General features: G+C 49.2%; 1 protein-coding gene across 2 annotated transcripts in view; it reads right to left on the reverse strand.

The window, feature by feature from the left end:
• Positions 1-16,462, reverse strand: part of LOC149362583 (uncharacterized) — a 52,221-nt gene extending 35,759 nt beyond the window's left edge. For both annotated transcript variants that reach the window (XM_089573109.1, XM_089573108.1), the window contains exon 1: positions 16,132-16,462. In XM_089573109.1, the coding sequence (XP_089429235.1) occupies positions 16,132-16,179 (48 nt within the window). In that variant the 5' untranslated portion in view covers positions 16,180-16,462. The remainder of the gene's footprint in view (positions 1-16,131) is intronic.
• Positions 16,463-21,435: the final 4,973 nt, after the last annotated feature.

Raw genomic sequence — 21,435 nt, forward strand, 5'->3', positions numbered from 1 at the left:
GCGAAAGAGAAATAAGCACAAATTCGACAACGATCGAGGTCGCCAGGAGCATTTTAAATTTGCGCCGCTGTATGTGAGCCACACAACGAGCATCTGGTAGCCGATGTGTCGAAACGAACTGGAGGCCCACACAAGTTATTTTTATTATTAATATTTCAATAACTTGGCCACTAAACATTTTAGTAGAGTGTTAGATACATGGCCAACCTCTAATAACTCTTTCCCGTTAAACTTCTTTCTGCGGACAGACACGAAGTACAACACTGACTTCTTTCCTGGGCATTCTCAGCAAAAAAAGAAGAAAGAAAAGAAAATAGCGTGCCCGTTTTATCCGTTTATTTTCCTCCTCACTAGAGCACGACCTTTGCAAGTCAATCGAGTACCCAGTAAAGCTCAGATTTTCCCAACCGATTCCGCGAAACTAATGTATGAGCGAACAAGCGACTTCCTAGACCGCACCCCCCGTGAACATGGCCACAGATTGCTTATCTCCTCGAGAAACCCTTACGAGAGTCAAACACGAAGTCAACAACCATAACGACGCCAACCCACGCCAGGAACGAGAGGCGGAAAGTTTGCACGCCGCGATCCCGAGCGAAACGGGCGAGGAATATCGGCCTGATTTGAATCGAACTTTCTCCCCCCAGTCTCGTCGGGGCACGCGCGATCACGCGAGAAAACGCGCGCACCTTCCTTCCCATGCACACGCGGTCCGCACGCGACCGAGAAAGTGTTTTCGTTGGGGCACACGCCCGAACGCGCCCTGGTCGCATTCCTGAAGCGGAGCCACCGTTGCCACCGTTGCCGCCCATCGCGCTGCGTTGCGTATTACACACGCGTTCATTCTAAGCTGCAACGCAGTAGGGCGGCGTGCGTGAGCTGTCCACCTCTTTCCTCGTGAGCGCGGCTGTAGGCAGAGTGCCGAAACGTCCACGGCATGACAGAAGAGGGCCTCCTCTTTCAAACGATGGCTAGACAGATAGACGGGAGGCACGTTTTCCCCCACAAAAAAACTACGCACCCTGTCTGTGCTCGACGTGTGCTATGCGAGCGGCCGACGCATCCGGGTTTCCGCGCTGGTGGCGTTCTTTGTTCTGCACTAGACTCACTCTCGTGCGTTTTTCTTTGTCTTTCTTATGCCTTGCCTTTTCTTCTTTTTTGTTTTTCAAGTTCAGCAGTATTTCGCCGGCTCCTTGAGTCATGCTCGTGGTCTGTTTCGCACAATGTCGAGGAGCATTTATGCAGAGCGGTAGCAGAGGTAACGGAAAGCGCGCTGCTCGTAGACATGCTCACGGAACGTGTTGCGAATTCTTACAGTAAAGATAGTGCTCAGTGTCTGCCTTCCTTCGCAGATCGTATATCAGAGAGAAAACGAGATTAGATAGAGGTAAGCTCTCTCCACATATGGGCGACTGGTAACTGCCAGAGTAGCACGAATATAGTAGCTGTATGGGGAAGTGTACCTGGCTTAAGGAAACATGACAGACGACAAGATCAAAAGCGAGCGAGCGAGAAAAAAAAAAACTGAGCTGGTAGGCGGAGATCGAAAACAGTCTCGTGTCCACGCCTGGATACGCTGAGGGGCCCGATTCCACAAATACGAAAGTTATTTCAACACTCAGTACGTTCAGGCCGATAGCAAATCAGGGCCCAATCATGGTGGAGCTTGCCGGACTTCCTCGGCTCGCATGCCTTATGACACGACGCCTGCAATTCGAGTTGGGGCGCGGCAACCAGACATGCACACTTTAAACTTGCAGCAGCAAGTCGTCAAGCTTAAAAAGCGCTCCGAAGGAGATTGATTCCCAGAACTGGCAATTAGAATCAACCTTGGGGAGTAATCGCTAATCGAGCAATGTGAAGAGGTGCTCCGTTCCCCACCAAATCGGAGCCTGCAATTCCACCCTTGTTGTGAGGTCCAATGATGCCACAGAGCCATCAAGCAGCGTGCTGAGGCAGTTAGACACGCGTGTTTCCGACCATTCATTTATTGTTCCTGGGTGAAAGGACGAAACGCCTACCGTTGCCGTAGTAAGCCTACGTATGCGCTCCCAGTGTAAGATTGTGGATTTCTGCGTGGAAGCTCGATAAATATGACTGCATCGTTTTGGTATTCTTTTAGTGGTTCTGTGCCCTTAGAAATGCAATTGAAACAGTAATGGGCCGGGCGCTTCTCACGTGACCAACAGCACACATTCTTTATTTCTCTAAAGAAAGAAAAAGGCCCCTATGCAAAAACTACATCCAAGATAGCTTGACTAGGCCCGGAGCCCTTTACGAGGCAACAGAGAACATATACATCACTCAGAAATAATGACCCAATTGACTTACACAAGGTAACAGAGTTTTCCGATGTGAGCGTTACTAGCTTTAGGAAAATGCTTTAGTGCTGGGAATGCCCCTCTGAGAAAGCTGCTGGCCTCTAATTCCGTTGCATTTCGTTTGCAAAATGCATTTTAGAATGAAAAATAGCTTCAAATGAATAATTTATATCTTTTCAAGGTTTTCGCCCCGCGGCTCACCGGGATGTCCTGGTCTTCTGCATTCCGCTTCCTGTCGCAAGAAGAGATATTTTCCCCAGAATAAAGCATGGAAACGCTGTTGTGTGCTGTAAGCAGGCTTCAGAATGAACTGGGACCGCCTATTTGGCAGCATGTGCTGAGCAAAATAGTAAATAAAAACACGGACTAATTCATACCACCTTGTCGTTTTCTTTAGACCTGCAAGGGTGTGTCAACTATAGAACTTTTCAACCGGCAGCCTAATTAAAGGAGCAGCCGTACTGTTTCTCAAACAACGGCTGCGCTCAAGAAAGGGCTCCACAGTTGAGCCTATCGGTGCCTCATTCCGTGCTTCCTTGGCTTTTCCATCATTAACTGATGGTGACCTTTCTCGGAAGCTTCTCCTGTGCTTAGCTGTGCAACCGAAGAAAAGTGTTCAAGGCGCGCTCTTAAGCTAACTCTAAAGAGAAAACGGAACCGTCGTCGTTACTCCCGTAACAATGGGATGACTCACACAAAACGTCGTATTCCGCACGGGAAACCACATGAATAAAACTTCCTCCGTTTCTCCGACGGCGGCCAGCGTGAGTACCAGCGTTTCGACACTTCGTATAACCGGCGCTTCAGAACAGAGCGCCTGGCGTGGAATGCTAACCATCCCTGAGGAACCGCTTTCGCCGGCGGGCAGCCGCCATTAGCAACGCTTTGCTCTGAATCTCAAAGACGTCACGCCCAACGAGCGCTACGCCCATCACCCGCCCATTAAGGCCGCACACAATCGACTCACCTTGAGCGGCCGTGTAAGGGCTACTACGCCGAGGTGGCTATACAGCTCGGCGCACAAAGCCACTGGCATTGAAATAAAGCGAGAGAGTACCTGAGCAATGAGAACAATTCCCTCTGTTATTGCCGCTATAGACGGCCAGAGAGATATGCCGCCTCGAGCGGTCGTCCTGTTCGCCCTTCCGCGTCGCCGATCTGGCGGCGAAAGCTTCAGGAGTCGGGCGGCTGCCGGTGTGCGACTCACACGCCTTTCACAAAGCCGTGCTGCGTCCGGCTGAATGCTGACGAGATTCTCTGTGGGTAAGTCACCGACGCAGAGCCCAGAAATAGCCGGGCAGCCTTCGACGCCAGTTTGGGTCACGATAAAATGCGCGCTTTAACAGCAGTCGTGAGACGCTTCGCCCGCACACAGACTTCCGGGGGAATCGGACAGACTGCAAACCTGAGCGACAGCCTGACGCGAAAAAAAAAAAAAGCTTTGTCTTTGGCAACAAAGAGAAAAACAATTGTAGGTGACGTGATCAGTACCGCTCGCGAGGCGCAGTCACAAGTACCACCAGCTCCACTGTTTGCTAGAATTGAAGCGCATCCGCCTGGGGTGATTTTAGAAATACTGTGCTGTTGACAGAAGTACACTTTGGGCGAGTGGAAAGCGTGCAGAGAAAAAAAAAACGGCTGGAAGGGGGTGGGGCGTTTACTGCTGCTTTATTTAGCATTTCTTATCTTAAGGAAGTCAAATTTAAAAAAAAACGGTAGCTCGTCATCAGTGCTCGGTCCCGGACATCGAAAGTAGCCTTAATATCTAGCACTGCAAGCTTTGCATACGCCTGTATAAAGAAGAGATCGCTGGCCCTAAGGTATGGCGGGCGTACCATCAAGCCTGCGCATATACGAAACGTGCACTCCGCCTGTCTATTTTGGGGGCTCATGTCTGCGCATACTGGTCTCGTCTACGAGCTCCTGCATGCCTTGAAGTGAACTGGGAGTGCCTCGCTCTATTGGCGGCTGCACACACATACGCACAAACAGACGTTCACCCTCGCACACACATACGCAGGCCCTCGCGGAGCTGACCCCAAAGCCACGTGCGCCGGTGTGGACGTCGAAACGGTTTCACCAGCAGCCGGCCCCCGGAAGGAAGTGGAACCGCTCATTCCACTAAAAATGGAGTCCCCCCCACCCCCCACCCCCCCTCCCCGAAGCCGGCTGCCTTTGCCCCTTAACGGCGCTTGCTTCCTTAATTTTTGTTGTCTTCCTTTCTTTGTCGAGAAGCAGAGAAAGAGGGCCCGAAGCGTGTCTCCGTTCCGGTCACCTAATCTTTGGGGCGACAAACGCCTAATTCCGGGCACCGATCTCGGCTCTGCAGGAACCAGTCCCCATCCCCTTTGGTTCGGTCGCCGAAGTCGCTGTGCGATTGGGACCGCGCCCCTGTTCACCCGGCCCTAGGCCTTGGGGCAGCTTTCAGAAGGGGAGTACGTTTTAATCACTCGGTCAGACACGTGGACTGGAAAGACCAATTTAGTCTCGAGCGATTGCTGAATCATTAGGCGTAGTCGAGTACGGGTGATGAAACATACTCGTTCACAGCCGGAAATCACTGTCCGCGCCGGCGGCTCGAGCGTTTGGCCATTATTGACTATCTGGTTTTAACTACTGGCTCAAACCAGATCAGGGTGTAGAAGAGTGTTGTGTGAAAATATTGGAGGATATTTATAACGATTGCAAAGCTACCATAGTTCTCCATAAAGTCAGCAATAAAATTTCAATAAGGAAAGGTGCCCGGCAGGGAGACACGATCTCGCCTATGCTATTCACTGCCTGCTTACAGGAGGTATTCCGAGGCCTGGAATGGGAACAGTTCGGTATAAGTTTCGTTCGTTCGTTTGTTGAGGTTTAACGTCCCAAAGCAACTCAGGCTATGACAGACGCCGTAGTGAAGGGCTCCGGAAATTTCGACCACCTGGGGTTCTTTAACGTGCATTGACAACGCACAGTACACGGGCCTCTAGAATTTCGCCTTCATCGAAATTCAGTCGCCGTGGCTGGGATCGAACCGGCGTCTTTCGGGTCAGCAGCCGAGCGCCATAACCACTGAGCCACCGCGGCGGGGTATTTGGGGATAAGAGTTTATGGAGAATACCTAAGTAATCTGCGATTCAGTGATGACATTGCCTTGCTAAGTCACTCAGGACATGAACTGCAAAGCATGATCAATGAGTTAGACAGGCAGAGCAGAACGGTGGGGCTAAAAATTAGCATGCAGAAAATCAAAGTAATGTTCAACAGTCTAGCAAGAGAACAGTAGTTCGCAATTGGTGGCGAGGTGCATGAAGTAGTAAGGGAATATGTCTATTTAGGGAGGCAGTGACAGCTGATCCGGATCATGAGAGGTAAATAATTAGAAGAATAAGAATGGGGTGGAGCGCATATGGCAGGTTCTCTCAGATCTTGAATGGCAGTTTACCAATATCCCTCAAGAGAAAAGTATACAACAGCTGTATCTTACCGGTAATCAGCTATGGGGCAGAAACGTGGAGGCTAACAAAGAGGGTTCAGCTTAAGTTAAGGACAACGCAGCGAGCTATGGAAAGAAAAATGATAGGTGTGACGTCAAGAGATTGGAAGCGGGTGGAGCGGGTGAGGGAACAAACGCGGGTTAGTGACATCCTATTCGAAATCAAGAGGAAGAAATGGGCTTGGGCAGGGCATGTAATGCGAAGGCAAGATAACCGCTGGTCTATTAAGGGTAACGGAGTGGATTCCAAGAGAAGGCAAACGTAGCAGGGGGCGGCAGAAAGTTAGGTGGGCGGATGAGATTAAGAAATTTGCAGGAATACGGTGGCCGCAACTGGCCAAGGACAGGGTTAATTGGAGAGACATGGGAGAGGCTTTTGCCCTGAAGTGGGCGCAGTCAGGCTGATGATGATGATGATGACTTGCTCAGAGTAGTGTCTCAGTGACAGCCGCCTGCATGTCCTTCTGGCGAGCAAATTTCTTAGCTTTATACCATTAATCCTAGTTAATCATTATCTCCACATGAAACCGCCCTCCATAACGCATGTTCAGTTATGCCAGAGAGAAGCCGTGATTGCGCATCAAAAGCAATTACAGCCAACAGCATGGCTTTAATGACGCATTGTCATTGGAACAAAGGTTACGAACTAAGTGAGCTACCGTCTATCTGGTACCGCCATCTGAAACGTAACTTAATAGAGCTTGCCTTTATCATCCGCAGAAGTCAAGGCTTCGTCGCAGAACGACAGTGCAAAACAAACAAAACGTTGGCCGACTGCTCTTAAGAACGGCCTTCGAGTCGTAGTCACGTTTGCTAGCAGTTAATCTGATCGGACCCGCCTTCCCAACTACAGACACCGGTGTGTTGTTTTTGTGCAGACACCGACCGACATACTGAACCGGTTGTTCACTTCAATCTCACGGCAGTTGCGGTGAAAACTGCCAGAATCCGCCTACCAGATTAGACTTTCGACTTCCGACAACCGGCTGTTCAAATATTGAAAAAGACAAACATTAAAGTGTGTTGTAAAGTCTCAATAACGCAACACCACTCCCCAAAGCCAAAGCTCCATCTCAGTCGCGTTTGGCACGCTTCAGACTGTTTTCGACTGCCAGAGCTGAACAGAACCAAGAAGCTGTAAAGTCGGAAATGTACGCTTTCAATATTACAGAGGGCGAGTCCTCTCTCCTGTCTTCTTTTTGCTTTTTTTTCTTTGCCACCATGTTGCCACTTTACGTCTCCGCTATCTTAACCTGTAATCCTTAGCCGCTTCCAGCCAGTCGTGACCATCCCACTGCACGCAGTGAAGTCGTGGACCCGAACCAGCCATTATGCAAACGCGCTATACCGTAATTCTCGCATAACGAAGCACATTTATCTTCAAACTGTTGCACCCCGCTAAGAGCAGCATGCTGCCGCGGCCTCGGAATTCACAACAGACTCGAGCAGCCCGCAGGCTGCCATCCCTCGATCACGCAAGAAAACCGCGTCCATACAATCAGGAGCAACCGGTGCTTCGACGCGGCGCGCGTGATCGCCGCTGACGAGTCCAGCGTTTCGCCATCGGTTACGCCCATACGAACACCATTTACCTTCGGAGCCGCTGGAAGCCGTTCCGCGCACGCAAGACCGCTCCCTCTCGGAGGGTGCGGACAGAACGGGAGGAGGACAGCACACACTATGCGGGCGGCAAAGCTCCTTATGCATGCCAAGGCAAGTGTTGATGACGTGTTCCACAGTGGCCAGAACAGCCACGCGGTCTTTGACATCACTGGCGTCCTCGAGCCTATAAGCGATTACTGGCTCTGCGTTTAAGTTTCTTGCTTTTCTTCGTGTTCAACAAGCGATGTAGAGATTTCTGACATCGATACCGAGTGCGATGGGCGGGAACTCCGGCAGCTCCAGACCAGCACCTCTTCCCTACCCTACCCCTTCTCTTTGGGCAGATGCGGTAGACCATAACTATGAGCGATAGCCTAACGCATCTAAATGGCACAGTTTTCCGCTCCAGTTGCCAGCCCGCCACCTTTTCGAAGCAGCAAGCACAACTCGCCGGCCCCTGCCCCGGTAACCAATAGCGGTTACGTCAATGGGCCGAACGAAAGCCCCCTCCAGTAGGTGTCATGAGTAGTCACTAGTTAACCACCGCCGTGACTCGAGGCGTCAAACAGTCAACGGCGGTGCCAGTACGTGTGACGACATCGCAACACGTCAGGTATTACGCGCACACACACTGGCCGCAGAGACGTACACCCAGATGGTCTGTATACGCCGCCAGCTAAGCGCTGTGAGCCAGCGTCGCGTTAGTGCCGCTGACAAACTAGCGCGTTTCGCAGCCTCTCACGGTTACGCCCATGAGAACCGGCCCTACACTGCGCGCCCGCATGCGCGGACAACAGCTCTTGCTCCACTTAGGCGCAATCATCCTTGCGGCGGGCTTCTGTGACAGCGCGCGTATCGCGTGCGATGTCTACGCGTACATGCACGCACAATTACGCGTCAAGGCGTGACCTTCGCCGGACTTCGCACACTCTGGCGTGATGGCGCGTTTCTTGCTACTTTGCCTATTGCTTGACATGGCTGTTTACATTGTCGTTTCTTTTTTTTTCTAGCCTCTTCTTTCTTTCTTTTTTTTTTGTCCTTCCCTTGAGAGGCCGCACCGCTGGCTTCAACTTTCCTTCCCCACGCTATGTGTTTGTTTTCTTGTTATTCTTCTTTCTATCTCCCTCCGTCTTTCTTTTTCAATGCAAATTCATGGACGCCAGCGGACGCACGTAAAGGGCGTGTGAGTCGCAAGTGAGTCTATATAGCCTTCGTTCCAGCGTGGCTTTGGCAAGAACGCCAGCCGACATCGTGTTCCTGCGCTCATACCGGCGCCTAATAGTTTAGCCTCCATTTAAGGCAGCCGGCGCAGCTCCAACCACTTTCTGTGCCTGGGCAGCAATGCAGCTCGATGCTTTACAGCTTTAAATAGGAACGGAGATTAACATCAGTGTTGCCTACACCCACAGCGCATCGGTTGGAGCGGTGAGCAGTGCAATTGACTGGGCTTTGCGCTGTAATGCTTACGTTTATGATTTAGGTTAATTTCGGCTCGCTCCACTTACAGTTTCAGGAAAGTAGCGCGGCAGTCAGAAGTACAGCGTCATACATACCGTGCGCCGCCGGCACAGCACATGTAAAAAAAAAAGTCCTGGTTGGAATAGAGCTACGCTTCTTGTTAGGCGGTTTCGAGTTTCTTGAAAGAGAAAGTAAGAAAATGTATCAACTGCGGGCTTGCCATTCCTGAATTTGCTCTGTTCTTCGATGCCTTTATATCACTGCTAGCTGTACTATATACTTCTATAAGTAGTGCTGTAGTATTTTTAACAGGTCGGCAGTTGTCAAGTAGCTAGTCCGTGGGATATCTAAGCCTTCTTGCCCAGCAATCTGCATAATGCCTTACCTAATAAATTCGTGCTTCTCGTAGCCATGTTCCGTGCCTTAATATTCAAATTACTGCTCTAGGAACCCGGTCAAACTAATGCGGTTCTTGATACGGAACAAGGTTTCTGTATGGAGGACATATCTCAAGATTGGCACTTTCTCATTGGCATGCTGTTAAATCGAATTGGTGCTAGGTGATGGCCTTGGCAATATAGCGTTTTTTTTTTTGCGTTGCTTCCTCACGACGACTTAATTATGACGGCTGAAGTTCTTAGTGTGATTTATATTACACCGTTCACAATCTAGAAAGTGGATTTTCTGGCTCTAAATATTAACCGGCGGAGAAGCGATTGCAGATGGGAAAGTTGTACAGCAGACGTCAACGGCAGCTTCGTGAGCACAGTATATATAGTGCTTAGTACGCAAAGCAACTTCTGCTAATGGAGTCGAATGATTGCGGTAAATGCTAAGCGGTTCAATATCTACTGCATTCACAGAAAACTGGGCCAAAAAATCACAGAAACTGGTCATGAGTCAATATCTAGGAGCAGGTATCAGTTCAAAGAACCATGCATGCTAAGTTAGAAGGCTGACCACGCTAACCTAGCGGCATGGAATATTAATTTATCGTTCCTTGCAAAATGGTAGTATTGTGCAACAAAATCCAGCAACAAAATTCAAATGGACGCGAGGTCGATACTGCGTACTGACAGGGCTGCAGCATATTGACAGCGTCGCTTTAAAATTCATACCGAGAAACGCGACCCCGACGAGAGGCGCTAAGAATAAAAATAAACAAAAGAGATGTAGGACGCGCGTCCTGTTTAGCATGGCTGCCAGCCGGTTTCGATAGGGAGGATGACCTTAGGCGTTCGATCGCGGCGTGCCGTTAAACGCAGTCGCCTCGCTCGCATCCAGCGTATCGGCCGACCGCGACAAGTACACCGGTAGCGTGCGCGGCCACCTCCGAAAGCGTGTATGCAAATCGCGAAGCGACTTAGATTCGCGATTTGTAAACGGTGGCGGCGCCGTGGGAGGAAAAAAAGTAAAAATTGCCGGCGCGGATGACCTAGCTTTCACCTTGAACCGAAGTGTTCTAAAAAACCAGATTCGCAGGAATGTGCTGGCGAATGACGACGTGCGTGCGTGGGTTAGACAGCGAATAGAAGACGCTCTTGCGTCAGCGCAACAGGTTTTGGCAGTTCGGCATGTGCCTGTCGTAGATATCCTGCACCTATGACGTGTTGTCAAGCTGCGTCTACATGCCTGCAGATGGGCGATGATCAGATGCAGAGTACTTTAGGGATAGACTTAGGCGTAAGTCAAGGACGACTGATGCAAACCCGTGCATATGTTTCGCATTTGTTTTTTTTTCTGTTTTTCCTATAAGGATAAAGGATAAAGATTGCGTAAGTGACCCGTCTATCAAACTGTATCAGAATGAAGAAAGGTTTTTGGTTTCCACATGTGTGTGATGTGACAGTTTGAAACTATAAAAGGAGTATCGTGTTTTCAAATAAAGTTAGTCGCGAGTCTGCGCTTGTTGTGTTATCTTCTTGTCCTTGTCTTTTTGTGCGCAGTACCCCCCTTGTATTCACCATGATTGACCGACTAGCCCAACAACGTACGCTCTTTCCTATAAGTGTGTGGTGACGACGAAAGCAGCGGCCAGTGCTGAACATTAACGCTAGTTTGTCTGAGATAGTCTGCAATTAAGAGTTTTTCGTGATACGAGTTCTGTATGGAACATTAGGTCGCAAATTGCAAAAGCAATCGATCAGGAAGCAAAAAGCAATAAAGACAACGTTTACCTCGCTTTCCAAAAAAAAAAAAGTGCTACTAAAATGCTCACAGGGGAGCAAGGGAGTGGCTTTCGCGGACGCATAGCGAGCGCTTAATATAAAAAATCAGATAGGTGAAGAATGCGTCCAAGCATCGAGACAGCACGAATGCAACAACAACAACAAAAACGATCAATAATCTGCTACAGCGCTGTCGACTATCGCGCAGTGACATCACGCCGTCGGAATAAACGAGGCCGAAATGTGAATATTTCGTTCCCGCGCCGTCATTAATAAGAGGAGGAATGACGCGTGTACTGGGGCGCATTAGAGACGTCGCCGCGCGGAGAAAACGCCACCGCGAGAGACACAGGCTTGGCGCTTGGACAGCATTCTTCTGAAATAAGAACGGAGTCGGTGCGTGAGAGTGGGGGGAGTGGGTAACAGAACAAACGCGCGTTAATGATATCCTAGTTGAAATCAAGAGGAAGACGTGCGCTAGGGCAGGGCATGTAATGCGAAGGCAAGATAACCGCTGGTCCTTAAGGGTAACGGAGTGGATTCCAAGAGAAAGCAAACGTAGCAGGGGACGGCAGAAAGTTAGGTGGGCGGATGAGATTAAGAAGTTTGCGGGGATACAGTGGTGGCAACTGGCAAAGGACAGGGTTAATTGGAGGGACATGAGAGAGGCCTTTGCCCTGCAGTGGGCGTAGTCAGGCTGATGATGATGATGATGAACCTCTCCTGCGCGACACTGCATGTCCTCTTGTAAAGGTTGCTGGTTTTCTTTTCATGTTCTTCGGCGCACATCTTTTCTCTTTTAACTGCCCATAGCTGACCGTACCCAGTGGCGCCCATCGATAGTTGATGACATAAGTCGACAAGGAGGTTCCGAACATTAAGACGGCAACATTAGTTCGACAAGTGTGCAGAAGAGATAACATGGACAACAACAATGTAACTTCAGAGTCATGTTGTACGTGCAGGATATCAACGTATCAGAATGATAAACAGGAGGCTTCACAGAAAGTGGTACAAGCCGAGATGCTGCACAACTGCCTCCACAGCACTGCAGTACAGGTCCATGAAAGCTGGGAGGTGGCATAAACGTGAACGCACCGCAAAATAGGGTACCATGAACGCAGTGCCCATACGAGAACAACTGAAAGGCAAGCCACGCGGGTGTCATCAAAATAGCGTGGTATGTCCTATGACATACCACGCAATGAATGGGCCCCGTTAGTGGCGTAGTACTTAGATTCGTTACGTATCGACGTTGTATACATTTTCGCAGAAGACAGTAACTTTTTAGGGACTACTCCTTACACAGTTGTTATGGCATCTCACAGTTCTCTGCATTCTTCCAAGTGGAAAAGTAGAGCCCATGCCATCTGATTATGATTATCACGTAAATTTGAGTGTCGATATGCCTGTGCTACACGCATGTTCCCAAGACTAATCTGTTTGTGCGCAAAGAAAGTAATTCTTGCTGCAATGGCAAACTTCATTAACACGAATAAGAAATCTTTCAGTACAGTCACTTTTTTGCCTCCTGTGAAACTCTAGAAAGGCATTCGAGATTATAGTACAGTCCTGTGCTCGAAGTGCTGTGGCAAACAGTATCTTGGTTTCCGTATAGTCCCTAGCACGTAGTCAGAAATCAAATGAAGGGTCTAACAACAACAACGTATTCAGAAGCTATGATTGCTAGCAAAGTTGCGCGTTACAGCGAAACAGCTTTTAAGTATTGGCCAATGGGCTAAAAATTTCTCACGCGACTGTTGCGTGAGAACGTCTGTTTACAGTGTGAACGCGGAACACCTGGGTGTCGTCACTGTGAAGCGGGAGACGCGATGATATCTCCATCCTCTGACTCAACACATCGGGCTGCATCGTCTACGCTTTTGAGCGCATCTCCCACCATCTCTGCCTGCCCACACAATGCGGGGACCTCGAGATATGCGCGGTTACATAATCAGCGCCGTTATCCCAAGGGACGATCGGCCGCCTCTCAAGGAGGCGTGTGATGATAGCACCCTTTCGTGCTCGCGCGTGAGCGCACGCATATATCTGCGCGACGGCGAAACAGAACCGGGTCGTCCCTTGTCTCTTCCATCCGGGGTGTGTCCGTAAGCGGGACGTGAGGAAGTTAAGAGAGGAGAGGGAAGGGGGCGGAAGTGAGGAAGAGAGAGGACCGGAAGTGTCCTCCGTCCGTCCGATCGCGGTTGAAGCTTAGCGGGAGGACCGCCGTGGCGGCGAAAGGAACCGTGTCGCGTCTATGTATACCGAGTCGCTGCTGGACGCCGCCCGAAGCGATACAGACCACTTGGCTAGCCCCATAAGAGCAGCTAGGCTCCGTAGGAGCGGCCGAAACGGAGATAAACGCCCGGAGTGCGCAAGGCAGGACCGTGGCTTGATCTTTCGAAGTTGATATATTTTCCTCCCGTGGGTGGGCTTCCGCCGGCCACCGGGTGCGCTAATGAAACCGTTGGGAACTGACAATCGCGTCCATCTCGGATGTCCGCTGTCTTTTTTTTCGCTCTTTTTGCTTTTCTTATCTCTTTTTCACTTTGTTCCCAATTTCGCTGCCCGTGTAGAGAGCGTCCGTTCCTGCGTTCTTGTTTGCTCCGAAAAGCGAAACGCCTTGTCGTCTGGAAAGGTAGGGTTTATATTGTGTGCCGGGAATGGCGCTCGTTAAGAAGGAACGCGGCCGAACTTGATTCCCGTGTTCGCTCTTGTTCGCATTCATGAGGCGAAGCAACGGAGAAACGGAAAGCAGGAAATAAGCTGTCTCTTCTCGGGGACCTGCTCGAAACAGGGACTCACGGAAAGCGACAGAAAAGAGACAACTGTTGATTGGTATCGCGCACTTAGTGGACGCCGAATTCGCTTCTGTTTTCTTAGATAAAAGCGCGCTCCTGCACTGACGCCGGCGTGAGATCAAATCAGAATTATATAGCATCGCTTTGGGAAGAAAACTACAATAAAGCCGAAGAATAATTAGGCGCCTCAGGCTTGAGCTCATTTAACGGCAGCTTTCATTACTGTGATGAGAAAAGAGATGAAAAAACAGGCGGACGACGGACATGTACGCGTAGTAGAGTGTATGCACCGGCGAGTCGACTGAATATCGGCGTTTTCTCGAACAAATGTTTCCCTTTCGGCTGTAATTACTGCTTGATTGCCGCAATAGCCTCAAGTAACGAAGCCTTTGAATGCAAGAAGACACACCGCGAGCACGAATTGAACACGAAAGATTTTTTTTTTCTAACCGGAACACTTACACACGTTTCTACTCTCAAACTGCAGCGGCAAATTGGTCGTGCTTTTGGAAGAAGCAGTCAAGGCTATGGTTCAAAGCAGGCAACTGGCGGTTCATCAGCGTCATAGTACGGGCTCTAACAATAACGAATAAAAAACGCTGTCACTTCGCTGCGTCGGTTCGCTGCTCCGTTTCTGCGTGTCCCATGTGTTAAGCCAGTGAAAGGGGAAAATAACAAAAGGCGCATAATGAGGATATTTCGTCCGGCGGTCTCGCAGCCAAAACGCCAGTACATGCAAAGCCCATTAACAAACCATATTCGATTTGGTGTAAACAGAAGGAGACAACGTCACAACACAATGAAGTGTATGACTGCCTAACCGCTAACTTGAAATGGGCACAGTGCAACGCCTCACTAAACATTAACTGCAAGTTATTGTGCTCTCTTATTCTCATGCTTTGAGCCCAGTTGATCGGAGCAAAAATAATGCGTAATGATAGTGTATATACGTTATTATGTAAAAAAAAATAGTATACCGGAACGCGCCGCGAAATATGGTCGAAAAAGAACTACTATCTGGCGTGCCTCGGAAAGAACTGCGGGAATGATGCGCAGAAAATCCCAGTTCCTAGAGGTATCGCCCGCACTGTAAATGAAAGCGCATTTTTATCGGTACAAACTTGATAGATAAGCGTTGAAATTTTCAGCAGCGCTACTTCAGGTTTTCTGTCATTTTGTATCGCACACAGCCTGTTATGGACCATGCGGTCGTTAATAAAATCGTGGCACAGTGAAAACAAGGTGAAAAGACGAGCCCTTGGATGCAATGCAGCTTTAGTCGCTTTACGTTATATATATGTATATATGCTCTATTCGGCGATTATAATAATTTATCGTCACTATAGCTAGCTAAAACCGGCAGTAAACCTTCTCAAAAGAGATTAAAATACAACCCTTCTAACTAAGAAGACAACGAGGTTTTCTAATAATGTGTAAACGTATAAGCGGTAAACGCGATTCGTTTGTGCTACATCTGGGCTTTAACCGAACTGAGGAAAGAATGAACTATTACGAGAATACTAGCGTAACGATCCAAACTTTGCTCGTGTTAGGGAAGCAAAAAGGTCTTTTCTGAGCTAACAGGAAATTCCCTGCTTTCTCGAACGAATCAATCTAATCCTTTAAATAGCTCAAATGTGACCATTTCAACGAAATGTTCCCTGGCAGACTCAATACCGGTAGTCCAATGCCTGCGGTGCAGTAGTGAGTAAGCTCCAGAAGGTTTTAGTCAAATTTCCCGATACGCAGAACCCGAATGGTGTGTTATCTGGAGTGCACTAATTAGGTGCCTTGATCCTGATGTTATTGCACAAGCCGGTTCACGTCATAATGCTGAGGATTCCTTTATAGCAACCGCGAACAGACTACTCCTATGAAAACTTTTGACTTTTTAGAAATGTGAAATTACGGATACCTACTTCTTGCCTAAAGGAGAGCAGTCCCTCTACCCGAAACGTCTCTCGGATGAAAACGAGATTCTCCTAACCTGTCGATGCGTCGCAATGCTACGTCACGCAAGCTTCTTTTGCGTGTTCTATGAATACGCTTTTGAAGTCGAAGCAGCTCCCTGGGAGATTAGTTTCTTTTGGTTTTTGCGTACTTCACTGAGGGATCCAAGGTGGCCAGCGTACTGAGCGACTTAGTGGTGCAGAGTGCCTTCTACGCGACGATGCAAAATCTATTTCTGCTTAGTCTTATTTGTAAGCGTAAAAAAAAGATATACTGCGATGATAGAGGTGTACACCTGAGACACGCTATGTAGTCCACAATCCCACGTCAGATACTCAGCATCGTCAACTCACCAGGAGCACGGGAATCGTCATCTTCGTCGGCGAAGCTCCGCGAGTCATGAGCCGAAGTCCCGGTCGGCGTCGGCGCTTTTCAACGCACGGCGAGACGGAACGTGCGCGGGTGGGGGCGTGGAGGCACCCCGAACGAATAAGTCCCTCGTCCTTTCTTTTCCTCCTGGGCGCCTCAAGCGAGACCGGGGCAAGGTGAGATGCGCTCTCACGGAGACGACGACGACACCCTGCGCGACCGCGGCTGTGTCCAACCACGGCTGGCTGCACACGCTCCTCTCCCTGCGTCGCTTGCGGGCGACACCAGCACAGACTCCAAGACGACGATGCACCAGGCTCGGGCGCCGGCGCTGCACTGGCGTCGTGGAGGTGCTCTCACAGCACCGGCCGGGGTTTGGGGGGTGGGGGGGAGGTGGTGGCGTTTAGCTCTCAGCGCGGCCCCCTCTGGCTTCTGGCGGTGTTTGTCGCCGGTCTAGATACACCGCAGTTCCGGCCAAGATACCCGCAAGAAAGGGAAGCGAGCCAGGGAGTGAAAGGGAAGCCACGGCAGCAGGTGAAAGAGTTCAGGCTGCCGCTGCGTTGCCTGAGGTGGAGAGAGTCGAAGTCCACGCAACGTCGCCGGGGCGAGGGAGTACAAAACGCGCTCGCAGGAAACCAAGGCGGTCAAGAGCAGTTCTCCCGAGCCAAGATGGAGGAGGAGGAGGACTACTGGTGAGCGGCACGCGTCCGCTGCACCGGCTTCGTCTTGGTGCTCTCTCGCTTCCTGGATGCCCGCCGCCAAAGACACTCTCCGCACCCGTGCGGCGAGACCGTTCTCCCACTCTTATATACGTTTTCTTTTTTCTCTCGAGAAGCAGGATCAGAGACGGCGTGAAAGTATTTAGCGCAAATAGTGTGTGAATGTGGGCCCCGGCGTTATAACGGCGCAAGCTTTCTTTTATTGTTTTTTTTTTATTTTGTCCAGCTGTGACCCTCATTCCGGCGATGTTCGTGGGCCGCGCAAGGTGCGAACCATTCACGCTCGTCAGGACGGGCTAATTTTGAGTGAAACGTCGGTTTGGTAAGGTTAGTGAAGTTAAGTGGTTGTTCCTGGTTCGTGCCCCATCAAAAAGCGTCCGTTTCCGGCTCTCTTAACGTAGCCGCGTCTGGTTTACATTTCTTTCTTTAAGTAAATGCTATCGCATAAGCTTGTAACTACCAAATATGCTTGCCTTGCAACTATCATGTAACAATCGGTGATTAAACAAGGACATACATTTCTCCTCAGTATAAATATCTGCTTAGCTTGGACATAACTGCAGCCCGAAAAAAGGCAACCACATAGGGATGAAAAAAATCAAAAAACATGTTTTCTTCCCTATGTGGTTGTCTTTTTTCGCTCTGCAGTTATGTCCGAGCTAAGCAACCAGCTCGCCCAAAAGCTTGTTCTACTAAAGCACAGATATCTGCACTTAGCTGTTCTGAACACAGGCACAGAGGCCTTTTCACAGAGCTCTCGTGAAAACAGCGCTTTTATCAAGATGCGAAAGCTTTCGTTGTAGCAGTGCGACGCTGGCAAGAGCACAGGAAGCGCTGAAACACTGTGCTCAAATGGCATTGCAGGTTATACCGCCAGGGCCTGTTTGGGAGAGGAGAGAGTTCCAAGACGCACCTTTTGGGTATTTTGCGAGCTGTGATGCTTTAATAGCAGTCCGACTTCACCATGCAAATCTACCCTGAGGGCTGCTTGCCTTCGAGCGCAAACGTCTGACAATCGGATGAATGGCTTAGCGCAGAACGTGGAGAACTGTTTCACGCCGTTGACACTTCGGAATACTTGAGTCAGTAAACGGTGCCTATGCATTGAGAAGTAACTAATAGCCGAAAACTCGCGCCGGTATAACAAGACCACGCTAAGGGGAAAAGAAAGAACTTCCTCGGAAAAAATACGTGCGGTAGCACAATGGCTTGGCTATTCATATAGAGGTCGATTAATTGAGCATAGGCCAGGGCAGGTGTTCGGCCCCGCTGGCTGTGACGATACGCCACTTGAACTCATGTTTAGGGTTAACAAGCGGAACACGCTGCGCGCGAAGTTAAAAGCAGAACACCGCGAAAAGACTGAACTAATAGCGCTTGTTGTGCTGTGTAAAATTTTCAGACATCTCGCCAAGGAAATGGCGATTTATTCGCAGGTTTTCTTGGATACCAACAGAATTTGATCGGATATTAATCTGCTGCGAAATTTAAAGAAAAGAGACGCTGTTTGCGAGACAGTGCATCCCGTACCGAGTACATATCTGCTACGAAATTTAGCAAATGACAGCGATCCCCGGCCGCGGCGGTCGAATTTCGATGGAGACGGAATTCTAGAGGCCGTTTACTGTGCGATGTCAGTGCACGTTAAAGAACCCCAGGCGGTCGAAATTTCCGGAGCCCTTCACTGAGCTAAACTAAACTAAACTAAACTAATCTAAGCTAAACTAAAAAGGACGGTCGTTTTTAGCAGGACAGTGCTCGGTACCGGGTGCAAATCTGGTGCGAAATTAAAAGAAAACATGTTGGCATTGGCAATGTGCGAGAAAAATATCTTAACGACAGTTCTAAACGTTCATTCGCCGCACGTACAATGAATTGCACGGTATTTAAAGGAATAACAGCTTAAGCAGGTTGTTTTGCAAGGGTAGCTCGCAAAGAAGAAATACTCGTGAATCGGCTGACAAATGCTGTAGTGTGTCTACGTGCATCTTCAAGTGTGTACACATGTGTGCTTTGTGTCAGGAAGTGCGTGCCTAAATAAAGACCCACGGTACTTAGTTAGTTTGCATACTGACGGTGTGATGATGTTCCAGCGTTAAATCTGAATGCATACTTAATTCATGCTACCTTTTCTGATGCGGTAATTAGCTTTTTCAACGCTGTGTAACTTACACTGTGACTCGTGAGCTCTCGTTGTGTCGCTTCATCTCGGTCGCCATTGCTTTCCCGCTTTATTTATTTTCTTCTTTCTTTGTTCCTTTATTTGTTTAATTATTCTTTCGTTCCTTTGTTTCTTGTTAACTTCACAAAGATGTAAAAAGGCTACAAACAGGATGCGATGACCTTCGAAGCTCCATCCACGCACTGAGTTAAGGACTCACTTGGATTTGATGAAAACCAACGAACCCCCCCCCCCCCCTCCAAAAGGAAGACTGTCAGAGCTTATAACCATCCCCACAGGCGAATAAGTAATCCCCTCCCCCCCACTACTTCTCTCCGCTGCCATGTTCAAGTAATCAGGACTACCTAGTCACGTGACCACGGATGTGCCATTTTCCGTTGCAGCCACATGTTTAATATGGCTCAGGCGCATCTCGAGAGCCTTTCATCTAGTAGAAGGTTAATAAGGGAGCTTTTAGTCACGGCATATTACACGGAGGCACTGCTTGCCGCTGAGAACACTTCCCTTACGTAAGAAAGACTATATTATTTTATGTTATGTTACATAACGTGAAATGATTTCTTGATGTATTATGTTATGTGGAATTTAATGCACCGACGGAGCACGTGGGCCGTGAGCTACGGCTCCGTTGCGAGAAAAGCAGGTAGACTGAGAGTTCAGACCCCTAGTAACATATGCGTGAACAACTGACTATGCCATTCTCATAAAAAATATCATTCGCTTTCTCTGAAAAGGATTTAACGAGTTTTGACCGGAACTCCGATGCAATTGTGAGCTGCGTACTTCCGGACATTTTAATCAACAGCCTCATATACTGCTGCGTTTGGGGCAGCGAGAACCGGTCGGAAGAGTGTTTGCAACGATGCCCGTAACAGCCACACTGCACTCATTAGGTGATAGGCGAGTCACCGTTGGTTTGCTTGCACATGCAGTGCAGGAAAACGGAAGCCTCGATAGCTACCCCGGCTACGCTGCCCAGGCCAGTCTTAATACACGCTTGTCCACGCAGGCGTATATATATATATATATATATGAGGGGGACTCCCGCGAAGGTTATTTATACGGACGCACCTTCCTCCGCCGTTCCACGAGATTGGCCACGCCTCATCGTTTTGCTGTGCTTCTTGTCTCTGTTGTCGTCCAGTTTCTCTATCTGCTCTCTCTCCCTCTCTTCCTTTCGCTACGCATTATTCTACTTTTTATGCCCCCTGGCGCGCGATGCTCGTTTCTGCGGACTGCCGGAAATTGCTGGCTTCGTTTGGTTCCGGAACGATATATTCTGTTTCTTTTTCTTGCTCTAGTGTTGAATTCTGACCGGGAATTCAAAGCAGAAAGCACTTCCCGACGAGGAAAACGTCGCAACAGGAAGCTCCGAAGTAATTTTCAACTTAAAGCGGGCCGCTTGACGAAGTCGAAATCACGTAATCAAACTGTACGTAACTCGGGGCCTTACGTACGTGCAAGTATAAGCTTGTCGCTTGTTTTCAATGGCGGAAGTCATTACGCATCGGATTTTCAAGAAGAAAGTGGCGCCGTTCGTCTGATGTCTCAAGGAAGCCTGGCGTATATAGTACAGGCACAGGCGGCGGATGGCGTTTGCGTTGCGGGGACTTGTGATTTCAATTAAGAGGTCACTTTTTAGCTGATGTTTTAAGTGCACACTGCACGAACTTTGCAGACTTGATTCCCACTGGCGCAGCAAATTCTGATTCGCCACACCGGCGGCCTGCTGGCATGCGTGAATGAACCACTTTTCGCAGCACAGCTTCCGTGTAGCTCTTCTTCGTTGGTGCCCAATCTGCCCGCGGGTGATCGAGCGGCCGTTGGATAGACAGTTGCCGCTTACTTTACCAGCGGCGCGGCGCACCAAACTAACTGTTCACTACTCCTGACCAAGTTAGTCTTACTAAAGCACAAGAACAACGGGAAACCTGAGCTTCATTCGAAGCTTCGGAACATCGATTACCTACACTCTATACACAAAGGTGTAAAAGTGGAATAAGCTGTCATCTGGAGCTAGAGCGGTCGAAGAAATAGCGGCCACGCAAATCCTGCAGCGGAATGCACGGAAGCGATGCGCATTCTTGAACGGGCCTTGAACAGAGGATGTTGATTTAAGGCCAATTTAAGTCGCGCTTTTTCCCCGACCTTAACTTCCCGTTTGTTCATCGAGAAATGCTATTCATCCTCATTTTCTCACTTTTTAGCCTAGGAACTCACTAATAAAGAAGCTAATTTCTCTTTTGCGCCATAGCTGTCGAGCTCTGCCTTTAAGTGAAGTGCTCTGTGGGCACTTGTTGCTTGTGGGCAGTTCGCCTGCAGCCACAACAACGGTAGGACTCTCCTGCATCGTATTCGTTCGTTACGTTGTTATCTTACCTTCGTTA

This window comes from Amblyomma mixtum, chromosome 2 (genome assembly GCF_055824585.1).
Source record: "Amblyomma mixtum isolate Tamu chromosome 2, ASM5582458v1, whole genome shotgun sequence".
NCBI lineage: Eukaryota > Metazoa > Arthropoda > Arachnida > Ixodida > Ixodidae > Amblyomma > Amblyomma mixtum.